The 25,053-nt window shown below is 35.6% G+C and overlaps 1 protein-coding gene across 5 annotated transcripts in view; it reads right to left on the bottom strand.

The window, feature by feature from the left end:
* Nucleotides 1-25,053, bottom strand: part of SSBP2 (single stranded DNA binding protein 2) — a 296,079-nt gene that overhangs the window by 38,309 nt on the left and 232,717 nt on the right. For 3 of the 5 annotated variants that reach the window (XM_061187965.1, XM_061187966.1, XM_061187963.1), the window contains 3 exons: nucleotides 9,654-9,720; nucleotides 8,856-8,926; nucleotides 1,807-1,898 (listed from right to left, as the gene is read on the bottom strand). In XM_061187965.1, the coding sequence (XP_061043948.1) occupies nucleotides 1,807-1,898; nucleotides 8,856-8,926; nucleotides 9,654-9,720 (230 nt within the window). The remainder of the gene's footprint in view (nucleotides 1-1,806; nucleotides 1,899-8,855; nucleotides 8,927-9,653; nucleotides 9,721-25,053) is intronic. The other 2 variants (XM_061187967.1, XM_061187964.1) reach the window with 1 other exon arrangement.

Here is a 25,053-nt window from a genome sequence, read left to right on the forward strand (position 1 = left end):
ATTGTCCTTGAATCCTAATTTATAGAAAACTGAAAATGGTATAAAACTCCAAATAACAGTCAACAGTAACAAATAATGGATATTTGAGGCTGTAAAGCTTAAAGGCTCTTTAAAAACCAGATATTATATAAATAGTAAAATATTACGTAATAAAAATATTTTAAAATATCTGGGTATATTTAAATGAGAAACCCAAATATGAACAAAAATAATCATTTGAAATTTTCAGCCATACTTTTAGTCTCCATAGTCTAGGGAATTAAATGTACCCTTATGTATCTGTTTAAATGTATGTGAGAAAGGAATGAGACAATTTTAAGCAGCTATTTGAATCTCTCAATAGTCACATGAGAATAACTTTCCTCTATACTAGCAAAACTGCGTTGATCTAAAGTCGACCACATCACTACAAAATGATATTAGATACATCCTTAACATTTAAAGAGAATTTTGGGTTGATCATAGCATTCAAAATGTATACTCCTTACATCTATACATAGTATTCAAAATTATTCTTTAAAAGGCATTCCATTTTAAAGTCAGAATCTTAGGTAGGTAAATTTTATATGTATCTAAATCCTATTGTTAAGAGTTTCAGCTTTTGATATAAGCACAAGATATCACTCCTTTTTGTAGAAACCATTAATAAGCCTAAACCTTTGAGGGATTTAAGAAAAGTCAGACTTCATGTCTATCCATTTTTACTTTAAAAGTAAGAAGACATGATAGGAAAATTTGACCTACTTTTTCCCCTTGTTCTGTTAGTTTTGAGCCTGGCTGGTATCCACCTATTAACCTATTTTCTATTTTAGGCAAACTGCTTTCCATGAAAATGGTTCCAGAAACTTAAACAAATCCCTATGTACATCAAAAGAGCTCACCTCAGTATATATTCAATGCTATTAAATGATGGCAGAGTTGTTTAATTTGATAGGTAAGTAACCAAAACATGGACTAATGGGAAATATATTAGAGGAGACTACCCAGAACCCTATATAGAGCTCTTTCATTATTTCTGATGAATTTTCTTTAGGCTACATCATGGAATTGGATCCTCTAATTAATTAATGAAAGTCATTCACAAGTTCTGGGTGTATATGGAACTTTGAGGGCAAGTAAGATAATGAAAAATAAATAAAAATCCCTTAACAAATTGCGTTATATTGGCTGATAGAAGCAACTACTCTCTTTGGGCTTGAAAGGCCCTTTCAGTTAAAAAACAAAAAAAACTGTTAGTTTACTCCCTAAGTATATTTTGAATTTTCAAAAGAAAGTATACTATGGAAAGTTCTTTAATAAAGAAGAAACTACCAGAGAGACTTCTTCCTGGGTTAACAATGGTCCCAACAAAGCAAAAGTAAAGACATATATATATTTATAAGAATTAAAAACTCATAGGAATCACGCTATATGTGTTAAAATGAACGATATTCCATTGTCTACTTCTGTAAAGTCAAGTCATGGTCCTGGCGTCATCATCTCTTCATACTTTTGTATGGACTACATAAATATTATGTGCTTATTTATAAAAGACTCATTTTTATGATAAACATGAAAATCAGACTAAAAGTTGGCATTTGTGGCATTTGAAAATGGAAAAAAATTAAGGGTTGCAAGGGAAGGAAGAAAAACATGGAGAATATGTTGTGAAAATGAAGCAAATGCTACAGCTCATGCTTAATTCATTTATACTACAGTTTCACTTTATACTACACAGAAATTGAGCTTAAATTGTGCTACAAATTGGTGTGACTTTAGAAGACAGAAAAGAGAACACTTTACAGGATAATATAGCATTTTGCTTACATGTTCATTCCAGGCATTCCAGGGCCACCTAAAGCATTCAGTGGGGGTCTCATTGCACCTCCATAGTTCTGTAATGATAACCAAGGGTCAGACTACCACAAAACAAAAAAACAAAACCAAAGAGGAGGGGGGAAAGAAAGGAGAGCAGGTTAATGATTTCCCTACGTAACTCCTGATGGGATAAGGCCTGTGCAATTCATTCTCAGAGGGGTCCACTCTTGTACTTTTGCTTCTATTTTAACAATTACTTTGGTTTGTGTCTTTTAAAAACTACGTGAATATGTACAATCATTGGAGCATGTTAAGTGATTAAGGTATAGTTGCAATTATAATATTCAACATATCTTTATTAATTTCCTGATATCTGTACAACAGTGAACTTTTTCAAACAAAACATTTCATAAATCCAAAACTCTGTTTTTAAAGAAAGGACTTAGTCAACATGTTTGAAATTGTCTGACTCAGAAAAATTACATAAAGTCTGAAAACAAATAGGTGAATCCAGCATAAGAAAGTGGAATACAAACTTCTGTTCACAAAATAATATATCCAAGAGAGAAATGTACAAATATACAGATACACAAAAATATATGAACACCAAAGTATACTTCAAATATGTATGCGTGAATTATATGACTCAACAGGCTTCTGTCAATATCTATTATGTGCATTCAAAGGATAAAAACATTTTAATGTTTTAACATGCATATCAGCTTAGCTTAGTTTAGTTTCCACAAGGGCCAAAAGACTACTTTTAACATTATCATATTAATATATTTTGACATCATCAACTACTTTCATGCTTGGTTTTCTGACACCACCTATTCCTCCAACATTTCTGACCACTCTTCTTCAATCTCCTTTACTGGCTCCTTTTGTTTTGCGAGCTCTTAAAAATGTTGCTTTTCCCCAAGTTCTAGCCACAGCATTCTTTTAAATAAATACACATTTATGGGTAATCTTACCTGCTACCATTAGTTCAACAATTATTTATATGTTAGGAATCTCAAATCTATTTCGTCATGATGTCTCTCCTAAGCTCTTAGATAACTCATATGTTGAACTTCATATCAGCTGTTTCTATCTGGATACCATTTCACACTCAACATACCTAAAAGTAACCTCAATTTTATCTTCTCACAGCTGTGTTCTTTATATTGCCTTCCTCAGTCAGTTCTGTGGCGTCACCTTCTATGAACCTCTGAGAGCTCCTTGATGTTTCTTCCTTTTACTTCAATTTCCATATACAGTCAGTTACCAAAGTCTATTGATTCTACCTGTGAAATAGCTCTTGAAATACTGCTCTCCTTCGTATCACTCATCTCTGTCATTTACTGAGACTACTGTACTGTCTTAGTTGGTCTCTCTGACTTAGCCTCTCCCCCTCCCCATCTATTCTCCATACTGCCTCCAGAACTGTGCTTCTTAAACTCAGTCCTATTTATGTCACTTAAAAGCCATGATGACCCACACTGCCTATCAAATAAAGTCTGTACTTCAGCATGGGTCTATGGTGTTATTCACAGATCAGCCCTAGCCTATATTCCTGTACCCATTTCCTATAATATTTACCTTCTTCCCCTACTCCCAACTATACCCTCCAGACTGCTGAATTTCTTGTGATTCAGAAACATGCAGTACGCTTTTACACTCATGATAACTCATCTGCTATGGCCTTCTGTGTAGTAGGTGCTAAGATGACAAGGAAATATTCAATGAGAGAAGGTCTGTTAACTCCAGAGAATAAGCCACAGTTTGTAAATAAATTACCTAATTACATGCTCTTCTCATTGTTTATTTACTTTTACTTTCAAGAAATCTTATTTAAACATCTCAATTGTGTGTGCTATGGGATAAGAGAATGGTGTCTATCCACACTTGAGGCACTGGTTGAAGAGATAGCTATTTCTCTTAACCTCTGGAACAAGCATGGGGGTCGCAGCAGCAGTATTACCAAGGAGTCTCTGAGAAGAAAGTTAGTCACTGGGAACAAAATCTGAATGGTAGAGTATAATAGAAATTCTTCACACAAAAGGTTGCGCCTCATTTTTGATCTTAGGTGTTCTGTGTTTTATCAAGGAAAACATTAGTTTTCCTTCTAGCTCTTGACGTGGAAAGATACTGGTTTGAATCTCTCTTGCCCCTGCCCTATTTCCTCGGCTCCTCTTTGTATATGTGTGACTGTGGGCCAATGATTCTCCCAATGATCTGCTCAACCTTAATTTCCTTATCTGTAAAGTGAAAATATCACCTCTCTTATAAGCTTGTTGGAGGAAAAATGAAATCATACAAAATGCATATTAAAGTGCTTGGTGCCTTAAAAGCATGATACCTGGTGCTCAAAAACTGTAGCTGCTAAGTCTTATCACTGTTAATAAGGGACTGACTTAAATGAGTCTTCTCGTTTTCCCTTGAGCCCTCAACCCTAACATGCTTGTGCAATAGTGACTCCCTGACAGAGTACACGTATTTCTTTTCTTGACTTTTTTCCTACTGCCTAATAGTTTTTCTTTATGTATCTGCATCTCCTGCTAAACAATAAGTACCTGAAGGTAGAGTCTGTTTTACTCATCTTTGTGCATCCAGTGCTCAAGTATGACAGTGCACAAGTGTCATAGGAAATGAGTAAGAAATTATCCAACACATATTTTGATAGACTTACAAAATATTTTCATTTTGTGAAGAATCTGAAGCATATAGAGAACAGGAAGATAAGAAAGAATAACAACTAGCTTTCTAACTGGTAACAAAGGCAGAATGTGAAGAGCTAATTTAGAATCACTGAATTTTAAAGCTGATGGCAACTATACAATTCCATCTGCTTTAATCTCTCTCCCAATGCAACGCTCCTGACAAAAGGGCTGTTCAGACTCTGCTTGGAAAGTTTATAAAGAGTTTTTCCATGATTGGGCAGTTTCATGTCTAGAAAGTTCTTCCCTATACTGAGCTAAATTCCACTTCCCATCTTAGATTTGAAAATACAGAATTAGTTTACTCTCTCTTTACATGAGAGCCTATCATATATTTCCATCTCACTATTTCTCCACCCCAAGTATTTGATTTGGAAATCATGATATGTTCCTACTTGTATATAACTCATTTACCCTTCAGATTTCTAGAGGAATTAGAAATAGTTGGACAGTCTTGTTGAATTTTTCTGTTAATCATATGGTACCTGCTGAGCCTAAGAACACAGACAAGCTAAGTATATCTTATTATAAAAGCCAAGTAGAAAAATTACTTCAAATATGGCATTAGGGAAGACATTTTTCTTGATTAAGCAGATAATTCTGCTTTTCTATTGAAAGGATACTGTTATCAATCTAAAAATCATGTATTACTACTGAACATAGATTTAAAATAGATTAAGGGGTGGAAAAAATATGCCAGAATTTGGAGCAAAGTTTTATTTCTTCATCCATGCAGTAGGTTTTAATCACATATTTACTATGTTCTAGGTGTGCACTTTGCCTACATCAGCATTGTCTGAGAATCAAATTATATATATTTCTTCTAGGAATTCAATTATTCCAATAGATAACTACTGTCCCTCTTCACCACATTGGTCTTAAGCTGAAAAAATTGTGGAAATAATGTCTATGATACAAAGGAGATGTGTATTTTGTTTTGCATAAAGCTAGAAACAATATTCCAGAGACTGTTTCTATAATTCGGATACAAAAAAAGCAGACACATTCTGTTCTTGAGTAGCATCCATAGGATTAAATATCTGTCATGAGAGTTGTTTTTCTATTAACTTTTAAGAAACACAGCTAACTTTTATTATAAAGCTCACAGTTTATAATCCATGTTACATATACCAGGTGTTATGAGTAAATACCTTACAAGAATCCCTTAATTCAAATAATTTTACTTCACTTTTTACCTATTGTACCATTCATATGAATATGATTCCTATTTTCATTTAAGTACATGATATTTATAAATAATTTCCTTTAACCTTTTATACTTATATACTGTGATTTTAAAAAGTTTTTGTAGGTATTTCTGGTTTCTGAGGTAAATTCATACCAAAACACTTTACTTCCTCCAAATTATAAAGAAATAGATAGCAATGATATTAATCCAAATGGAAGAAATAAACTACTCTCTTTGGGTGTGAAAATGAAAAGAATTCATACTTATATGATAAACTTAATTAAACTCTTCAATAAGCGATTACTCCCCAGAAATGTTTTCTTACTTTCTGTCGTAATTTACTTATAACACAAAACACATACATATTTGGCTAGGTATTTATAAAATATAAAGACCAATATGCTTTTTACTTCTGTATTTTCAAATGAGATCTAAGTATTCATACAGCTTAGGTGAGCATTGGTTCATCTTTCAAACACTGCAAAACTGACTCAAATCAGACTCTAATTTTTAAAAGTATTGAAAATACTGGTCTGGAATAACAAAAACTCAAAGAGCAGCTAGCTGAAAAGTAAGAGAACTGAATGAAGAATAAATTATAGGCATCAACTTTTGATGCATATTTAAAATGCATCTGTTATGAAAATCTTTTGAGAAAAAAAATCCTTCAAGTTGTATATAGCTAAACTGGTTGGCTTAGCTCATTAAAGACTAAAAGTATATTCAGTCAGTGAAATATCCTACAGATCTTATACATTCTAATTGCTATTAATAGATTAATGATGGTTGGTCATAAAAATCATCATCCCTAACATGAGTAGAAATAGGAAAAAATAATTTAAATATCTAAATTAGGGTTTTATAAGATCTTAAGAAAATACATAGAAAATAACTGAGCCTAAATAAAAGAAATGGGTTTTTTCTGACTTTGAGGATCCCACATTTACATAACACTTTTTCTTATCATGTAATATGGTATCCCTGAAAAATTTGTGCTTCATGTCCCAATACAGTTTATATATACAGTTGACCCTTGAACAACATGGGTTTGAACTGTTCCAGTCCACTTATACGTGGATTTTTTTCAATAAATATATTATTGGAAAATTTTTTGTAGATTTGTGACAATTCGAAAAAACTTGCAGATGAACCGCATAGCCTAGAAATATCTAAAATATTAACAAAAAGTTAGGTATGTCATGAACGCATAAAATACATGTAGACATAAGTCTATCCTTATATAAGTATAAGGGGAGTGGTATGTAATATAAAATTAATAATGTGTTTTCTTACTGTTTTATGATTTTGCTTTCAAAGAGCTACATTACTATACAGTATGTGCCTCTCTCTCTCTCTCCCTCTTTCTCTCTCTCTCTCCTCCCACCCCGCAACCCCAACTGGAGAAACTATGTATCAGCCTATCATCACATGTAAGTGGTTTAAAAAAATGTAACAATGTTTACAGTACTGTATTGTGAATATGACTGTAATACTGTATGCCATAAAAATGTTATAATGATTCATCCATTAGTGTATAGGATAGGCTACGATGAAGCAATCATTGATTATTACGCTAGTTTACCATAAAGCTATCATATTGCTGCTTCTTTGTTATCAATGCATGAATTGTTATACCTGTAAATAAATAGGAATTTTTTTCACATTATCTTTTCATTTTTGATGTCTTGTGTTAGAAATATATGTAATATCTACAGTGTTTTGTATCATTTAAGACAACATTGATGAAGATACTGACAGATGATTCACCTTATAAACAGATGATATAAACTCATGGTATCGAAAAATATAGTGCAGTACTGTAAATGTATTTTCTTATGATTTCCATAATAACATTTTCTTTTCTCTAGCTTACCTTATTGTAAGAATACAGTATATAATACATACAATATATAAAACATGTATTAATTGACTACGTATGTTATCGGTAAGGCTTCCAGTTAACAGTAGGCTATTAGTTAAGTTTTAGGGAGTCAAAAGTTATACACATGGATTTTCGACTACGCAGTGGTTTGGTGCCCCTAACTCCCATGTTATTCAAGGGTCAACTGTATATTATTACATGTTGGTAGAAACTCCTTGGTCTAAGTCACATTTACCTGAGAATCAAATTATATATATTTCTTCTAGGAATTCAATTATTCCAATAGATAATTACTATCCCTCTTCACTACATTGGTCTTAAGCTGAAAAAAGCTTAAGACCAATGGGTGTTGGATTCTTAATTCTCTGACTCCTTTGGGTACACAACAAAATACTTAACATTTTTAAAGCAGATACATGAAACAAGCTCCTAAAACTGTCACTTATAAAGACTGTTCTTGGAAAGAATAAAGGAAGTAAATCAATTCATTCTTTTAACCAATGTTATGATACACTAACCTCTGACCTTTGAGGAAGAAATTTAAAATTCTGAATTCTGGATTAGTTTCTTTGAAATATAACATTACAAAATTAGTTTCTACCCCATGCAGTTTTCCCAAGAGAGACAGAGGGATGTTTTAGCTAAAATAAGTGATATCCTGGAGCAGCATACTTAAAAACGTCATCAATAGCTGAATAGGTTCAATCTTGGTGTGTACTTCTGGGAAATTGTGATACGGAAGTAGGCTAACATCTAATGTATACTGATAGTATTATGCGTGTTCAGTAAGACCCATTTTAATGTTTATTTCTAAATGGTTCTCTATTGCTTTCATATTCTGTAAAGAAATATGGTAGTATATAATAGTCAATGGCATTCTTTAAAAGATTTAGAAATATATTTTATGCTGCTTATTCTATTTAATTCAGTCAACTAGGTTTTATTTAACTTATCTTAGTTATCTTTTATAATAATTACTATAATTTTTCATATTTCCTCAATATAACTAACAAAAGGGTAATAGTTATTTTTAATAATAATTACTATAATGTATTTCTACACAATGTTTTTTCTCCAATGTACCAAAGGCATATGTGTAGCACCTGTTAAAATATGGTTTGTTGTTACATCAATTTGGACATGTCATAGATATGTCCTCAGGAGACTAACAACCATGTTATTAAGCCTTTAATGTACATACTAGAAGCCAGCAAATAATATAGTTTGTTTGTATAAGATGAAGGCAAAAAACTCAGCCTCTAGCTTCCTGCACTGATTATTTATTTACCTGTGGTCCTAAGGGCACCATTCCTCTTGGAGGCGTCATTCTCTGCATTGGCCCACCCATATTTGGATGTCCTAAAAGGAAAAAAAGTATGACGATATTAGCAATGTAATGAGCATGAGTGCTAAACTGGAGGCTATAGCCTCCTCTCTGCCTGGTGTCACATCTTATTTACTAAGGACTGTGTTATTGACATCGCCTCATCTTGGCTTCCACGGCCAGTTTTCTACCTCTTATCACTACCTACCCACACTCTCCATTAATGTCTTGAAATTGAAATGTTCTTCCTATTCTGTGTTGAATTACATCTCTCACACCATTTGCTCCTTTTTTTTTCTCTTGGAATAGTATAATAGAGCCATACATATTTGTGGTACCTAAACAGCTCTGATTATTGGGTTTGTTAAACTACCAAGTAAGTTACTTATTGCATAGCATCCTCTTTCCTCCTGCTTATCTTTCTGGTGGACTAACCTCTCTATCTGAAAAAGGCAGAGAAAATCACAAGTGATATAATCACTTTGAGTCTCACTTGTTTGAAGTTATATAAGAGGTTTTAGAAGTTACTAGTTAAAATACAGATTCCAGATATTTAATTATTCTGTTCCTTATGTTATCACTGCCCTCACTATCACACATAATTAAGAGTTAGCTAAAAAGATAATTACTTGGCCACGTTACCTGTAAAAATGCAACTGATATAATTATGGAATATCTGTACAAATAAAACCTTCCTTAAAAAATACAGGATTTCCTTTGAGATTTTGCACATCAATTTCACTTTTACTTTAAAGTAGTCACCTTGTTGTCGAGTTGGGTCCATTCCACTGGGAAGTAATGGCTGACTTCCTGGGACACCTCCAAGAGCCTAGCATATTTAGTAAAACAAAATAAAAAGCAATATTGTAACTATAAAATAAGTGCTGTAACAATTACAGAGTGCATCTGAGTATTTCACAAGATGTTTTTTTTCAAGATGTATTTTTTTTCTATTGGAATATATTTGATTTACAATGTTGTGTTAGTTTCAGGTGTGCAGCAAAGTGATTTAGTTATAAGTATACATGTATCTATTCTTTTTCAAATTCTTTTCCCATATAGGTGGTTACAGAATATTGAGTAGAGTTCCCTGTGCTATACAGTAGGTCCTTGCTGATTATCATTTTATATATAGTAGTGTGTATATGTTAACCCCAACCTACTAATTTATCCCTCCCCCACAGCTTTCCCCTTTGGTAACCATAAGTTTGTTTTCTAAGTCCGTGAGTCTGTTCCTGTTTGTAAATAAGTTAATTTGTATCATTTTTTAAGATACCACATATAAGTGATATCATATGATATTTGTCTTTCTCTGACTTACTTCACTTAGAATGAGAATCTCTAGGTCTATCCATGTTGCTGCAAATGGCATTATTTCATTCATTTTTTATGGCTGAGTAAGAGTCCACTATATATATGTACTACATTTTCTTTATCCATTCATCTGTTGATCGATGTTTAGGTTGCTTCCATGTCTTGGCTACTGTAAATAGTGCTGCAATGAACACTGGGGTGCATGTATCTTTTCTAAGTATGGTTTTTTCCAGATATATGCTCAGGAGTGGGATTGCAGGATCATATGGTAGCTCTATTTTTAGTTTTATGAGGAACCTCCACAGTGTTCTCCATAGTGGCTGTACCAATTTACATTCCCACCAATAGTGTAGGAGAGTTCCCTTTTCTCCACACCCTCTCCAGCATTTATTGTTTGTAGACTTTTTGATGATGGCCATTCTGACTGATGTGAGTTGATACCTCATTGTAGTTTTGATTTGCATTTCTCTAATAATTAGCAATGTTTAGCATGTTTTCATGTGCCTCTTGGCCATCTGTATGTCTTCTTTGGAGAAATGTCTATTTAGATCTGTCCATTTTTTAATTGGTTGTTTGTTTTGATATTGAGCTGCATGAGCTGTTTCTATATTTTGGAGATTAATCCCTTGCTGGTCACATCATTTGCAAATATTTTCTCCCTTTCTGTGGGTTGTCTTTTCGTTTTGTTTATGGTTTCCTTTGCTGTGCAAAAGCTTTTTTTTTTTTTTTTTTTTAAAGATGGGTCACCATAATGGTTTTTTTAGTTAATTAATTAATTTATTTTTGGTTGTGTTGGGTCTTCGTTTCTGTGCGAGGGCTTTCTCTAGTTGCGGCAAGCAAGGGCCACTCTTCATCGCGGTGCACGGGCCTCTCACTATCGCGGCCTCTCGTTGCGGAGCACAGGCTCCAGACGGGCAGGCTCAGTAGTTGTGGCTCACGGGCCTAGTTGCTCCGCGGCATGTGGGATCTTCCCAGACCAGGGCTCGAACCCGTGTCCCCTGCATTGGCAGGCAGATTCTCAACCGCTGCGCCACCAGGGAAGCCCACTGTGCCACCAGGGAAGCCCTGCAAAAGCTTTTAAGTTTAACTAGGTCGCATTTGTTTCTTTTTGTTTTTATTTTCATTACTCTAGGAGTTGGATGCAAAAAGATTTTGCTGCAATTTATGTCAAAGAGTGTTCTGCTTATGTTTTCCTTTAAGAATTTTATAGTATCCCATCTTACATCTAGGTCTTTAATCCATTTTGAGTTTATTTTTGTGCATGGTGTTAGAGAATGTTCTAATTTTATTCTTTTACATGTAGCTGTCCAGTTTTCCCAGCACCTCTTATTGAAGAGACTGTGTTTTCTATCCTGTTCCATTGATCTATTTTTCTGTCTTTGTGTCAGTACCATACTGTCTTGATTACTGTAGCTTTGTAGTATAGTCTGAAGTCAGGGAACCTGATTCCTCCAGCTCTACTTTTCTTTCTCAAGGTTGCTTTGGCTATTCAGGTTCTTTTGGGTTTCCATACAAATTTTAAGATTTTTTGTTCTAAATCTGCAAAAAATGCCCTTGGTAATTTGATAGGAATTGCACCTAATCAGTAGGTTGCCTTGGGTAGTGCAGTCATTTTGACAACATTGATTCTTCCAATCCAAGAACATGGCATATATACCTTTCCATCTGTTTGTTCCGTCTTATAGTTTTCACAGTACAGGTGTTTTGCTTCCTTAGGTAGGTTTATTCCTAGGTATTTTATTCTTTTTGATTTAATGGTAAATGGGATTATTTCCTTAATTTCTCTTTATGATCTTTTGTTTTTAGTGTATAGAAATGCAACAGATTTCTGTGTATTAATTTTATATCCTGCAACTTTAGTGAATTCATTGATGAGCTCTAGTAGTTTTCTGGTAGCATCTTTAGGATTTTCTATGTATAGTATCATGTCATCTACAAACAGTGACAGTTTTACTTCTTTTCCAACTTGGATTCCTTTTGTTTATTCTTCTTCTCTGATTGCAGTGGCTAGGACTTCCAAAACTATGTTGAATAAAAGTGTCACGAGTGGACATCCTTGTCTTGTTCCTGATCTTAGAGGAAATGCTTTCAGCTTTTCACTATTGAGTATGATGTTACCTGTGGGTTTGTCATATATGGCCTTTACTATGTTGTGGTATATTTTCTCTATGTCCACTTTCTGGAGAGTTTTTATCATAAACGGTGTTGAATTTTGTCAAAAGCTTTTTCTGCATCAATTGAGATGATCATATGTTTCTTTTTTAAATTAATTAATTAATTAATTAATTATTTTTGGCTGCATTGGGTCTTCACTGCTGCACGTGGGCTTTTCTCTAGTTGTGGCGAGTGGGGGCTACTCTTCATTGCGGTACGCAGGCTTCTCATTGCGGTGGCTTCTCTTGTTGCAGAGCATGGTCTCTAGGCACGTGGGCTTCAGTAGTTGTGGCACATGGGCTCAGTAGTTGTGGCTTGTGGGCTCTAGAGCGCAGGTTCAGCAGTTGTGGTGCATGGGCTTAGTTGCTCCGCGGCACGTGGGATCTTCCCAGACCAGGGCTTGAACCCGTGTTCCCTGCATTGGCAGGTGGATTCTTAACCACTGCACCACTAGAGAAGTCCGATCATGTGGTTTTTATTCTTCAATTTGTTGATGTGGTCATCACACTGATTGATTTGCAGATATTGAAAACTCCTTGCATCCCCGGGATAAATCCCATTTGATCATGGTGTATGATCTTTTTCATGTATTGTTGGATTCAGTTTGCTAGTATTCTGTTGAGGATTTTTTGCACCTATGGTCATCAGTGATATTGGCCTGTCATTTTCTTTTTTTGTGGTATCTTAGTCTGGTTTTAGTATCAGGGTGATGGTGGCCTCACTGAATGAGTTTGGAAGTGTTCCTTCCTCTGCAATTTTTTGCAATAGTTTCAGAAGGATAGGTGTTAACTCTTCTCTAAATGTTTGATAGGATTTGCCTGTGAAGCCTTCTGGTCCTGGACTTTTGTTTGTTGGGAATTTTTAAATCACAGTTTCAATTTCAGTGCTTGTGATTGGTCTGTTCATATTTTCTGTTTCTTCCTGGTTCAGTTTTGGGAGATTGTACCTTTCTAAGAATTCGTCCAAATCTTCTAGGCATTTTAGTGTCATATAGTTGCTTGCAGTAGTCTCTTATGATCCGTTGTATTTCTGTGGTGTCTGTGGTAACTTCTCCTTTTTCATTTCTTATTTTATTGATTTGAGCCCTCTCCCTTTTTTTCTTGATGAGTCTGGCTAAAGGTGTATCAATTTTGTTTATCTTTTCAAAGAAACAGCTTTTAGTTTCATTGATCTTTTCTATTGTTTTCTTTGTCTCTATTTCATTTATTTCTGCTCTGATCTTTTTTTTTCAATTAATTTTATTTATTTTTGGCTGTGTTGGGTCTTCATTGCTGTGCACGGGCTTTCTCTAGTTGCGGTGAGCAGGGGCTACTGTTTGTTGCGGTGCACGGGCTTCTCATTGTGGTGGCTTCTCTTGTTGCAGAGCATGGGCTCTAGGCGCACGGGCTTCAGTAACTGTGGCATGCGGGCTCAGTAGTTGTGGCTCACGGGCTCTAGAGCACAGGCTCAGTAGTTGTGGTGCACAGTCTTAGCTGCTCTGTGGCATGTGGGATCTTCCCAGGCCAGGGATTGAACCTGTGTCCCCTGCATTGGCAGGCGGATTCCTAACCACTGCACCACCAGGGAAGTCCCTCTGATCTTTATATTTCTTTCCTTCTAGGAACTTTGGATTTTGTTTGTAAGCTTAGGTTGTTTATTTGAGGTTTTTCTTGTTTCCTGAGGTTAAGACTGTATTGCTATAAACTTCCCTCTTAGAATTGCTTTTGCTGTGTCGCATAGGTTTTGGATCGTTGTATTGTTTTCATTTGCCTCTTGGAACTTCTAAATTTCCTCTTTGATTTCTTCTGTGATCCATTGGTTGTTTGACAGCACATTGTTTAGCCTCCACGTGTTTTGTTTTTTAGTTTTTTTCTTGCTGCTGACTCCTAACATCATAGCATTGTGGTTGGAAAAGATGCTTGATATGAGTTCAATTTTCTTAAATTTACCAAGGCTTGCTTTATGGACAAGCATGTGATCTATCCTGGAGAATATTCCATGTGCACTTGAGAAGAATGTATATTCTGCTGCTTTCAGATGGAATGCGTAAATATCAATTAAGTCCATCTGGTCTAATGTGTCATTTAAAGCCTGGATTTCCTTACTGATTTTCCGTCTGGATGATCTGTCCATTGATGAAAGTGGGGTGTTAAAGTCCCCCACTATTATTGTGTTACTGTCAATTTCTCCTTTTATGGCTGTTAGTGTTTGCCTTATATATTGAGGTGCTCCTATGTTGGGTGTATGTATATTTACAATTGTTACATCTTCTTCTTGGATTGATCCCTTGATCATTACGTAGTGTCCTTCTTTGTCTCTTGTAATAGTCTTTATTTTAAAGTCTGTTTTGTCTGATATTAGTATTGCTACTCCAGCTTTCTTTTTATTTCCATTTGCATGGAATACCTTTTCCATCCCCTCACTTTCATTCTGTATGTGTCCCTAGATCTGAAGTGGGTGTCCTGTAGACAGCATATATACAGATCTTGTTTCTGTATCCATTCAGCTAGTCAATGTGTTTTGGTTGGAGCATTAATCCATTTATATTTACGGTAATTACTGATATGTATGTTCTTATTGCCATTTTGTTAATTGTTTTGGATTTGTTTTTGTAGGTCTTTTTATTCCCTTCCACTTTTGTTCTCTTCTCTTGTGATCTGATGACTATCTTTAATGTTGTGTTTGGATTCCTTTTTCTTTTTTGTGTGTATATCTGTTGCAGATTTTTGGTTTGAGGTTACCATGAGGTTTTGATATAGAAGTCTATACATATACAAGATTGTTTTAAGTTCACGATCTCTTAATTTCAAATGCATTTCCAATATCCTGCATTTGTACTCTTCTCGTGATTGCTGGTTTTGATATCATATTTGTGTGTGGATGATTTCCTACCTTTACTGTATGTTTGCCTTTACTGATAAACTTTCCCATTCATAATTTTCTTGTTTCTAGTTGTGGGCTTTTCTTTTTCACCTAGAGAATTTCCTTTAGTATTTGTACATTGTAGTATTTGGTGGTGCTGAATTCTCTTACCTTTTGCTTGTCTGTAAAGCTTTTGAGTTCTCTGTCAAATGTGATGGAGAGCCTTGCAGGGTAGAGTATTCTTGGTTTTAGGTTTTTCCCTTTCATCACTTTAAATACATTGTGCTATTCCCTTCTGGCCTGCAGAGTTTCTGCTGAAAAATCAGCTGACAACCTTATGGGGATTCCTTGTATGTTATCTGTTGCTTTTCCCTTGTTGCTTTTAATATTTTCTCTGTCTTTAATTTTTGTCAATTTGATTAATATGTGTCTCAGCATGTTCCTCCTTGGGTTTATCCTCTATGGGACTCTGCACTTCCTGGAGTTGGGTGACTATTTCCTTTCCCATGTTAGGGAAGTTTTCAGCTATTATCTCTTCAAATATCTCCTCAGGCCCTTTCTCTCTCTCTTCTCCTTCTGGGACTCCTATAATGTGAATGTTGGTGTGTTCAATATTGTCCTAGCTGTCTCTTAGACTGTCATTTTTTTTTTTTAATTTATGGCAAGGCATTTTATTTTAAATACAGCAGTGTGTCAATCCCAAACTCCCAATCGATCCCTCCCCGCCTTCATTTCTTTTCATTCTTTTTTCTTTATTCTGTTCTGCAGCAGTGATTTCCACCATTCTGTCCTCCAGCTCACTCATATGTTCCTCTGCCTCATTCTGCTATTAATTCCTTCTAGTGTATTTTTCATTTCACTTATTGTATTGTTCATCTCTGTTTGTTCTTTACATTTTCTAGCTCTTTGTTAACATTTCTTGTATCTTCTTGATCTGTGCTTCCATTCTTTTTCTGAGATTTTGGATCATCTTTATCATCATTACTCTGAATTCATTTTGGGGTAGATTTCCTATATCCACTCCACTTAGTTGTTCTGTAGTTTTATCTTGTTCCTTCATCAGGGACATATTCCTCTGCCATCTCATTTTGTCTAACTTTCTGTGTTTGCAATCCCACAGGCTGCAGAATTATAGTTCCTCTTCCCTCTGGTGTCTGTCCCCTGGTGGACGAGGCTGGTCTAAGAGGCTAGTGCAGGCTTCCTGGTGGGAGAGACTGTTGCCTGCCCACTGGTGGGTGCAGCTGGGTCTTGTCCTTCTGGTGGGCAGGGTCATGTCAAGGGGTGTGTTTAGAGGTGGCTGTTGGCTCAAGACGACTTTAGGCAGTCTGTGTGCTGATGGGTGGGGCTGTGTTCCTGCCCTGTTGGTTGTTTGGCGTGAGGCGTCCCAGCACTGGAGCCTTCAGGCTGTTGGGTCGGGCCCAGTTTTGGCATCAAAATGGCGGCCTCCAGGACAGTTCATGTCAATGAGTACCTAGTACTTCTGCCACCAGTGTCCACACAAGATTTCTTATATTTCACACTCATTTATGAATTTTATAAGTCTGTACACCCAGTATAATTTCTTTGTTTTAAAATGATCCTACTTTGCCCAGTTTTCAGGCAAAGAAAATTGGTATTGTTGGGAACAAAATCTAGGCAAAAATTGTCCTATTTCTTCCTGAGAAGTATATATAATGCCTTTCCCCGAAATTAATTTACTAAGGGTAAATTAATTTTGCTTCTTAAATGTAAGCGATTTCTATAGATTATTTTACTCATTGGGGATTATAATAGGAGCAGAACTAAAATGCCAAGGGGCCAATGAATATTGTTTTGGGTAGTCATATTTTCCCTAAGAAACTATTTAGAAAAATAATACTCCAATTAAGTTCAAACAATTTGGCTGAATGGAAAAAGAGAACTAGAACTGAAAAAGGTGCCGATTAACAGATAGGGTATATTTTATGCAGGGGTGCAATAGTGGATACATACTGAATTGTAAGTTTCTAATAGTCATCTGAGAAGCACTTAGAGCTGGACCAAACTATAAATGATTTAAACATACTGATCTTATGAAGCATGTATGTATACATATATACACATAATCCTGACAACTGGCAAGAATTTCTATAAAGGTTCACTAATTTAACTTAAAAGCAGGAATATCTCATTTAATTAGTTTAAAATTTCAAATATTTCAAAGGAAATTTGATATTAAATAATTTATTTATCCAGACCAGAACTGTTTCGGTAATTGTTATCATTGGGATGCAGTAGAGAGCTGCCATTTTTCAAGCCATTTTTGTAATCCTTTGATTTTTTTTGTTTGTTTACAAGCACACTCAATGCCAATTTATTGATCTCCTACTAAATGACCTATTTCCTGCTACCCTTCCAGCCTAATTTCTTGCTACTGCCAAGCTGACATTCCAACTTCCAGTTATACCAAACTCCTTTCAGTTTTTTCAATTCATGTACTCAGTCAACAATATCTAAATGCCAACCATTAAAAGCAAAATAAAACAAAACTAAACACAAACTAAAACTAAACTTTCTTGCCTCTCTAGGAGGTCACAGACCCTTAAGTGCTTATTCTGACATATTTTAGATCTCGGTTTAGGGATCATTTCCTAACAAAATTCTTCCATATAATCCCAGTTTGGCATAAATTCTCCTTCTATATGCTTTAAAATATAAATATATTTTTTAAAATTTCAAACTTACAGAAAAATTGCACAGACAGTACAAAGGATTCCCATATACCCTGACACTGACTGCCCAACAGTTAACATTTCACCATATCTGCCACTTGAGAGCAAGCTGCAGACATTATGCCTCTTCACTTCTAAGTACCACAGAGTTTAGTTCCCTAAGCAAGGATATTCTCCTACATAACCACAACACAACTTTTCAAGTCAGGAAATCCATTGATACAACACTACCATCCAAAACACACAGACATCATTTAAATTTTGCCACCTGTCTCAACAATGTTTCTTTTTGCTTTCTGGGACCAGGATCTCATAGAACACATGTTGCATTTAGTTGTCATGTCTCTTCATGCTCTCCCAGGTCTTTCCTTAGGCTTTTTCTATCACAGCCTGAACAGTTTTGGAGAATGAGTCTTAAATTCTACAAGATGATCCTCTGATGTCTCTTCATGACCCAGACTCAGGTCTTATTTTCTTAGGAATACTGCAGAACTGATGCTATACTCTTCTCAATGTATCACATCAGAGGGTACATGATGTTGACTCATCCCACTACTGTTGATGTTAACCTTATCATCTCATTCTGTTGGTGTCTGCCAGGTCCTACAACACTAGATCATTATTTTTCCCCTTTGTAATTGGTTACATTCAATATTAGAGCTATTCCAAGACTGTCAATATCCCATTCCTCATCAATCCTTTATCAGCCTTAGCATCCACTGACACCTCCTAAGCACTATGACAGTTGCCAAATGGAAACACTGCATGTGTATCATTCTTTCTATGCTTATTAGTTGGCATTGCATTGTAAGGAACAGTTTTCCCTTCTTACTGATTGATACATTGACACTTACGGATTCCTATTCTAATCAAAGGGTTATAAACTATTTACTGTCATCATTCATTTTAGTATTTAAATTATGCAAGATCTGGCCAGTGGGAGGCTCTTCAAGCTGGCTCTATTGTCCTTTTGAAACATTTCCATCATATTTTGAGCATTTCCTTACTGGTATGAGATGTTCCTGGTTCGTTTCATAGTTTTCCTGGCCTAGCTCTGGAATCAGACCTTTCTCCAAAGGGCCCCGATTCCTTCCAGTGGAGGACAGCATTTAGGCACCAAGATCTGGGTTCTCAAAGTGCTCCTTCTTAGTTGAGTACATTGCCTTTTGGCTCTCTCAGTAAATGCTGCACTTGAAAATCTATGTGTATATGTGCACACATAAATTTATGACTAATTTTATATCTATCTGTGTGTGTGTGTGTGTGTGTGTGTATGGTACATACACATACCATAAATCCATACTCTCTAACACCAATCGAACACGTCCAATTCCAATCCAAAACCTCAGGATTATTTTCAGTCTTCTTCCTTCTTCTGTTTGTAAGTATTTTCTCCAACAGTGAGAAACCTGGCTTTCATTATCTTTAATTAAATTATCTTTATCTTTAATTATCTTTAATACCATATGTGGCACTACCGTATGACTCCACCCTGCCTCCCTGAATATCTTGGCATGCAGGGGAGGTAAGGGCTTCTTATGTGCTTTTATAGATTTTTTTTTAAACATCTTTATTGGAGTATAGTTGCTTTACAATGGTGTGTTAGTTTCTGCTTTATAACAAAGTGAATCAGTTATACATATAAATATGTCCCCATATCTCTTCCCTCTTGCGTCTCCCTCCCTCCCACCCTCCCTACCCCACCCCTCTAGGTGGTCACAAAGCACCGAGCTGATCTCCCTGTGCTATGCGGCTGCTTCCCACTAGCTATCTATTTTACGTTTGGTAGTGTATATATGTCCATGCCACTCTCTCACTTTGTCCCAGCTTACCCTTCCCCCTCCCCATATCCTCAATTCCATTCTCTAGTAGGTCTGTGTCTTTATTCCCGTCATGCCCCTAGGTTCTTCATGACCTTTTTTTTTTTTTAGATTTCATATATATGTGTTAGCATACGGTATTGGTTTTTCTCTTTCTGACTTACTCCACTCTGTATGACAGACTCTAGGTCCATCCACCTCACTACAAATAACTCAATTTCGTTTCTTTTCATGGCTGAATAATATTCCATAGTATATATGTGCCCCATCTTTATCCATTCATCTGTTGATGGACACTTAGGTTGCTTCCATGTCCTGGCTATTGTAAATAGAGCTGCAATGAACATTGTGGTACATGACTCTTTTTGAATTATGGTTTTCTCAGGGTATATGCCCAGTAATGGGATTGCTGGGTGGTATGGTAGTTCTATTTTTAGTTTTTTAAGGAACCTCCGTACTGTTCTCCATAGTGGCTGTATCAATTTACATTCTCACCAACACTGCAAGAGGGTTCCCTTTTCTCCACACCCTCTCCAGCATTTATTGTTTGTAGATTTTTTGATGATGGCCATTCGGACCGGTGTGAGATGATATCTCATTGTAGTTTTGATTTGCATTTCTCTAATGATTAATGATGTTGAGCATTCTTTCATGTGTTTGTTGGCAATCTGTATATCTTCTTTGGAGAAATGTCTATTTAGGTCTTCTGCCCATTTTTGGATTGGGTTGTTTGTATTTTGATATTGAGCTGTATGAGCTGCTTGTAAATTTTGGAGATTAATCCTTTGTCAGCTGCTTCATTTGCAAATATTTTCTCCCATTCTGAGGGTTGTCTTTTCGTCTTGTTTATGGTTTCCTTCGCTGTGCAAAAGCTTTTAAGTTTCATTAGGTCCCATTTGTTTATTTTTGTTTTTATTTCCATTTCTCTAGGAGGTGGGTCAAAAAGGATCTTGCCGTGATTTATGTCATAGCGTGTTCTGCCTATGTTTTCCTCTAAGAGTTTTATAGTGTCTGGCCTTACATTTAGGTCTTTAATCCATTTTGAGTTTATTTTTGGTTATGGTGTTAGGGAGCGTTCTAATTTCATTCTTCTACATGTAGCTGTCTAGTTTTCCCAGCACCACTTATTGAAGAGGCTGTCTTCTCCCCACTGTATATTCTTGCCTCCTTTATCAAAGATAAGGTGACCATATGTGCATGGGTTTATCTCTGGGCTTGCTATCCTGTTCCATTGATCTATATTTCTGTTTTTGTGCCAGTACCACACTGTCTTGATTACTGTAGCTTTGTAGTATAGTCTGAAGTCAGGCAGCCTGATTCCTCCAGCTCCGTTTTTCTTTCTCAAGATTGCTTTGGCTATTCGGGGTCTTTTGTGTTTCCATACAAATTGTGAAATTTTTTGTTCTAGGTCTGTGAAAAATGCCAGTGGTAGTTTGATAGGGATTGCATTGAATCTGTAGTGTGCTTTGGGTAGTACAGTCACTTTCACAATGTTGATTCTACCAATCCAAGAACATGGTATATCCCTCCATCTATTTGTATCATCTTTAATCTCTTTCATCAGTGTCTTATAATTTTCTGCATACAGGTCTTTTGTCTCCTTAGGTAGGTTTATTCCTAGATATTTTATTCTTTTTGTTGCAATGGTAAATGGGAGTGTTTTCTTAATTTCACTTTGAGATTTTTCATTATTAGTGGATAGGAATGCAAGAGATTTCTGTGCATTTTGTATCCTGCTACCTTACCAAATTCACTGATTTGCTCTAGTAGTTTTCTGGTAGCATCCTTAGGATTCTCTATATATAATATCATGCCATCTGCAAACAGTGTCAGCTTTACTTCTTCTTTTCCTATTTGGATTCCTTTAATTTCTTTTTCTTCTCTTACTGCTGTGGCTAAAACTTCCAAAACTATGTTGAATAATAGTGGTGAGAGTGGGCAACCTTGTCTTGTTCCTGATCTTAGTGGAAATGGTTTCAGTTTTTCACCACTGAGGACAATGTTGGCTGTGGGTTTGTCACATATGGCCTTTATTATGTTGAGGAAAGTTCCCTCTATGCCTACTTTTTGGAGGGTTTTTATCATAAATTGGTGTTGAATTTTGTCAAAAGCTTTCTCTGCATCTATTGAGATGATCATATGGTTTTTCTCCTTCAATTTGTTAATATGGTGTATCACATTGATTGATTGGCATATATTGAAGAATCCTTGCATTCCTGGGATAAACCCCACTTGATCATGGTGTATGATCCTTTTAATGTGCTGTTGGATTCTGTTTGCTAGTATTTTGTTGAGGATTTTTGCATCTATGTTCATCAGTGATATTGGCCTGTAGTTTTCTTTCTTTGTGACATCTTTCTCTGGTTTTGGTATCAGGGTGATGATGGCCTCGTAGAATGAGTTTGGGAGTGTTCCTCCCTCTGCTATATTTTGGAAGAGTTTGAGCAGGATAGGTGTTAGCTCTTCTCTAAATGTTTGTTAGAATTCGCCTGTGAAGCCATCTGGTCCTGGGCTTTTGTTTGTTGGAAGATTTTTAATCACAGTTTCAATTTCAGTGCTTGGGATTGGTCTGTTCATACTTTCCATTTCTTTCTGGTTCAGTCTCAGAAGGTTGTGCATTTCTAAGAATTTGTCCATTTCTTCCAGGTTGTCCATTTTATTGGCATATAGTTGCTTGTAGTAATCTCTCATGATCCTTTGTATTTCTGCAGTGTCAGTTGTTACTTCTCCTTTTTCATTTCTAATTCTATTGATTTGAGTCTTCTCCCTTTTTTTCCTGATGAGTCTGGCTAATGGTTTATCAATTTTGTTTATCTTCTCAAAGAACCAGCTTTTAGTTTTATTGATCTTTGCTATCGTTTCCTTCATTTCTTTTTCATTTATTTCTGATCTGATCTTTATGATTTCTTTCCTTCTGCTAACTTTGGGGTTTTTTGTTCTTCTTTCTCTGATTGCTTTAGGTGTAAAGTTACGTTGTTTATTTGAGATGTTTCTTGTTTCTTAAGGTAGGCTTGTATTGCTATAAACTTCCCTCTTAGAACTGCTTTTGCTGCATCCCATAGGTTTTGGGTCATCGTGTTCTAATTGTCATTTGTTTCTAGGTAGTTTTTGATTTCCTCTTTGATTTCTTCAGTGATCTCTTGGTTATTTAGTGTATTGTTTAGTCTCCATGTGTTTGTATTTTTTACAGATTTGATATCCAGTATCATAGCACTGTGGTCAGAAAAGATACTTGATATGATTTCAATTTTCTTAAATTTACCAAGGCTTGATTTGTGACCCAAGATATGATCTATCCTGGAGAATGTTCCATGAACACTTGAGAAGAATGTGTATTCTGTTGTTTTTGGATGGAATGTCCTATAAATATCAATTAAGTCCATCTTGTTTAATGTATCATTTAAAGCTTGTGTTTCCTTATTTACTTTCATTTTGGATGATCTGTCCATTGGTGAAAGTGGGGTGTTAAAGTCCCCTACTATGATTGTGTTACTGTCAATTTCCCCTTTTATGGCTGTTAGCATTTGCCTTATGTATTGAGGTGCTCCTATGTTGGGTGCATAAATACTTACAATTGTTATATCTTCTTCTTGGATCCATCCCTTGATCATTACGTAGTGTCCTTGTCTCCTGTAATAGTCTTTGTTTTAAAGTCTATTTTGTCTGATATGAGAATTGCTAGCCCAGCTTTCTTTTGATTTCCATGTGTATGGAATATCTTTTTCCATCCCCTCACTTTCAGTCTGTATGTGTCCCTAGGTCTGAAGTGGGTCTCTTGTAGACAGCATATATACAGGTCTTGTTTTTGTATCCATTCAGCCAGTCTATGTCTTTGGTTGGAGCCTTTAATCCATTTACATTTAAGGCAATTATTGATATGTATGTTCCTATTACCATTTTCTTAATTGTTTTGGGGTTGTTATTGTAGGTCTTTTCCTTCTCTTGTGTTTCCTGCCTAGAGAAGTTCCTTTAAGCATTTGTTGTAAAGTGGGTTTGGTGGTGCTGAATTCTCTTAGCTTTTGCTTGTCTGTAAAGGTTTTAATTTCTCCATCAAATCTGAATGAGATCCTTGCTGGGTAGAGTAATCTTAGTTGTAGGTTTTTCTCCTTCATCACTTTAAATATGTCCTGCCACTCCCTTCTGGCTTGCAGAGTTTCTGCTGAAAGATCAGCTGTTAACCTTATGGGGATTCCCTTGTGTGTTATTTGTTGTTTTTCCCTTGCTGCTTTTAATATTTTTTGTTTGTACTTAATTTTTGATAGTTTGATTAATATGTGTCTTGGCGTGTTTCTCCTTGGATTTATCCTGTATGGGACTCTCTGTACTTCCTGGACTTGATTAACTATTTCCGTCCCATATTAGGGAAGTTTTCAACTATAATCTCTTCAAATATTTTCTCAGTCCCTTTCTTTTTCTCTTCTTCTGGGACCCGTATAATTCGAATGTTGGTGCTAGATTCTTATACCTCACTTTTATAGAACTTATATATGATCATGGCTTGCTTTCTTGTCTGTATACCCAACAGACTGTAAGTTCAGACAGTGAAACCTACCTGTGCCTTTTTGGCTCAGAGTAACAAATATTTATCGAAGGAGTAAAACAAAGAGTTTTCATTGGACAATTTTAGGAATCATCAGTGACAAAATCTTAAGAATGGACTAGATTTCTAGAAGTGAGAAGAAAAAAGGTCAAAGAATCAAAGATAGAATTTTCTTAAAATACCAAAAAGAGGTAGGAAAGGAAACAAACTGAATAGGTATGATATTAGCCAGGGGACCAGGACCAACATTTCAGAATGCATGAGGGGGAGTTTCCAGAAGAAAGAAATGGTCAACAGTGTCAAAAGTTATAAAGAAGTGAATTAGGAGGAGGAGTGAAAATGTATGACTAAACATTATCTTCAATTGTGAGTTTGAAGTTCTTCCTTTTTTTTAAAGTCTCTAAGTGGTTCAAGTTTTATACTCTGATTGTGAATTTCTAAATCTCATTGGTGACACCATGTTTTATCACTGGAAACCATTTTCTTCAAAATTTTACTTTTTCTTGTTTATCTTGGAACATCAGAACAATTGACAAGTCTTTCTGCTACTATCACTTAAAAATATAGCATAATCCTATAGAAATCTTGATCAATGTCAAGTTGTCTTTCAAAATGAGTGTCTTTACCCAAATTTAACTCTTTCATTGCCAGTGTTTGTTTTTTGGTAAGTCAAATCTCTAACTTTTAAAACATTTTGATCAGTCCCAGGATGACCAGATGATGGTTTTGTGCATCAAAAGAGCACGATCACTAGATTCTTTAAACCTTTAATATCAGGAAAAATAAACAGATTTATACATCTT

Source organism: Eubalaena glacialis, chromosome 4 (assembly GCF_028564815.1).
Source record: "Eubalaena glacialis isolate mEubGla1 chromosome 4, mEubGla1.1.hap2.+ XY, whole genome shotgun sequence".
Lineage (NCBI taxonomy): Eukaryota > Metazoa > Chordata > Mammalia > Artiodactyla > Balaenidae > Eubalaena > Eubalaena glacialis.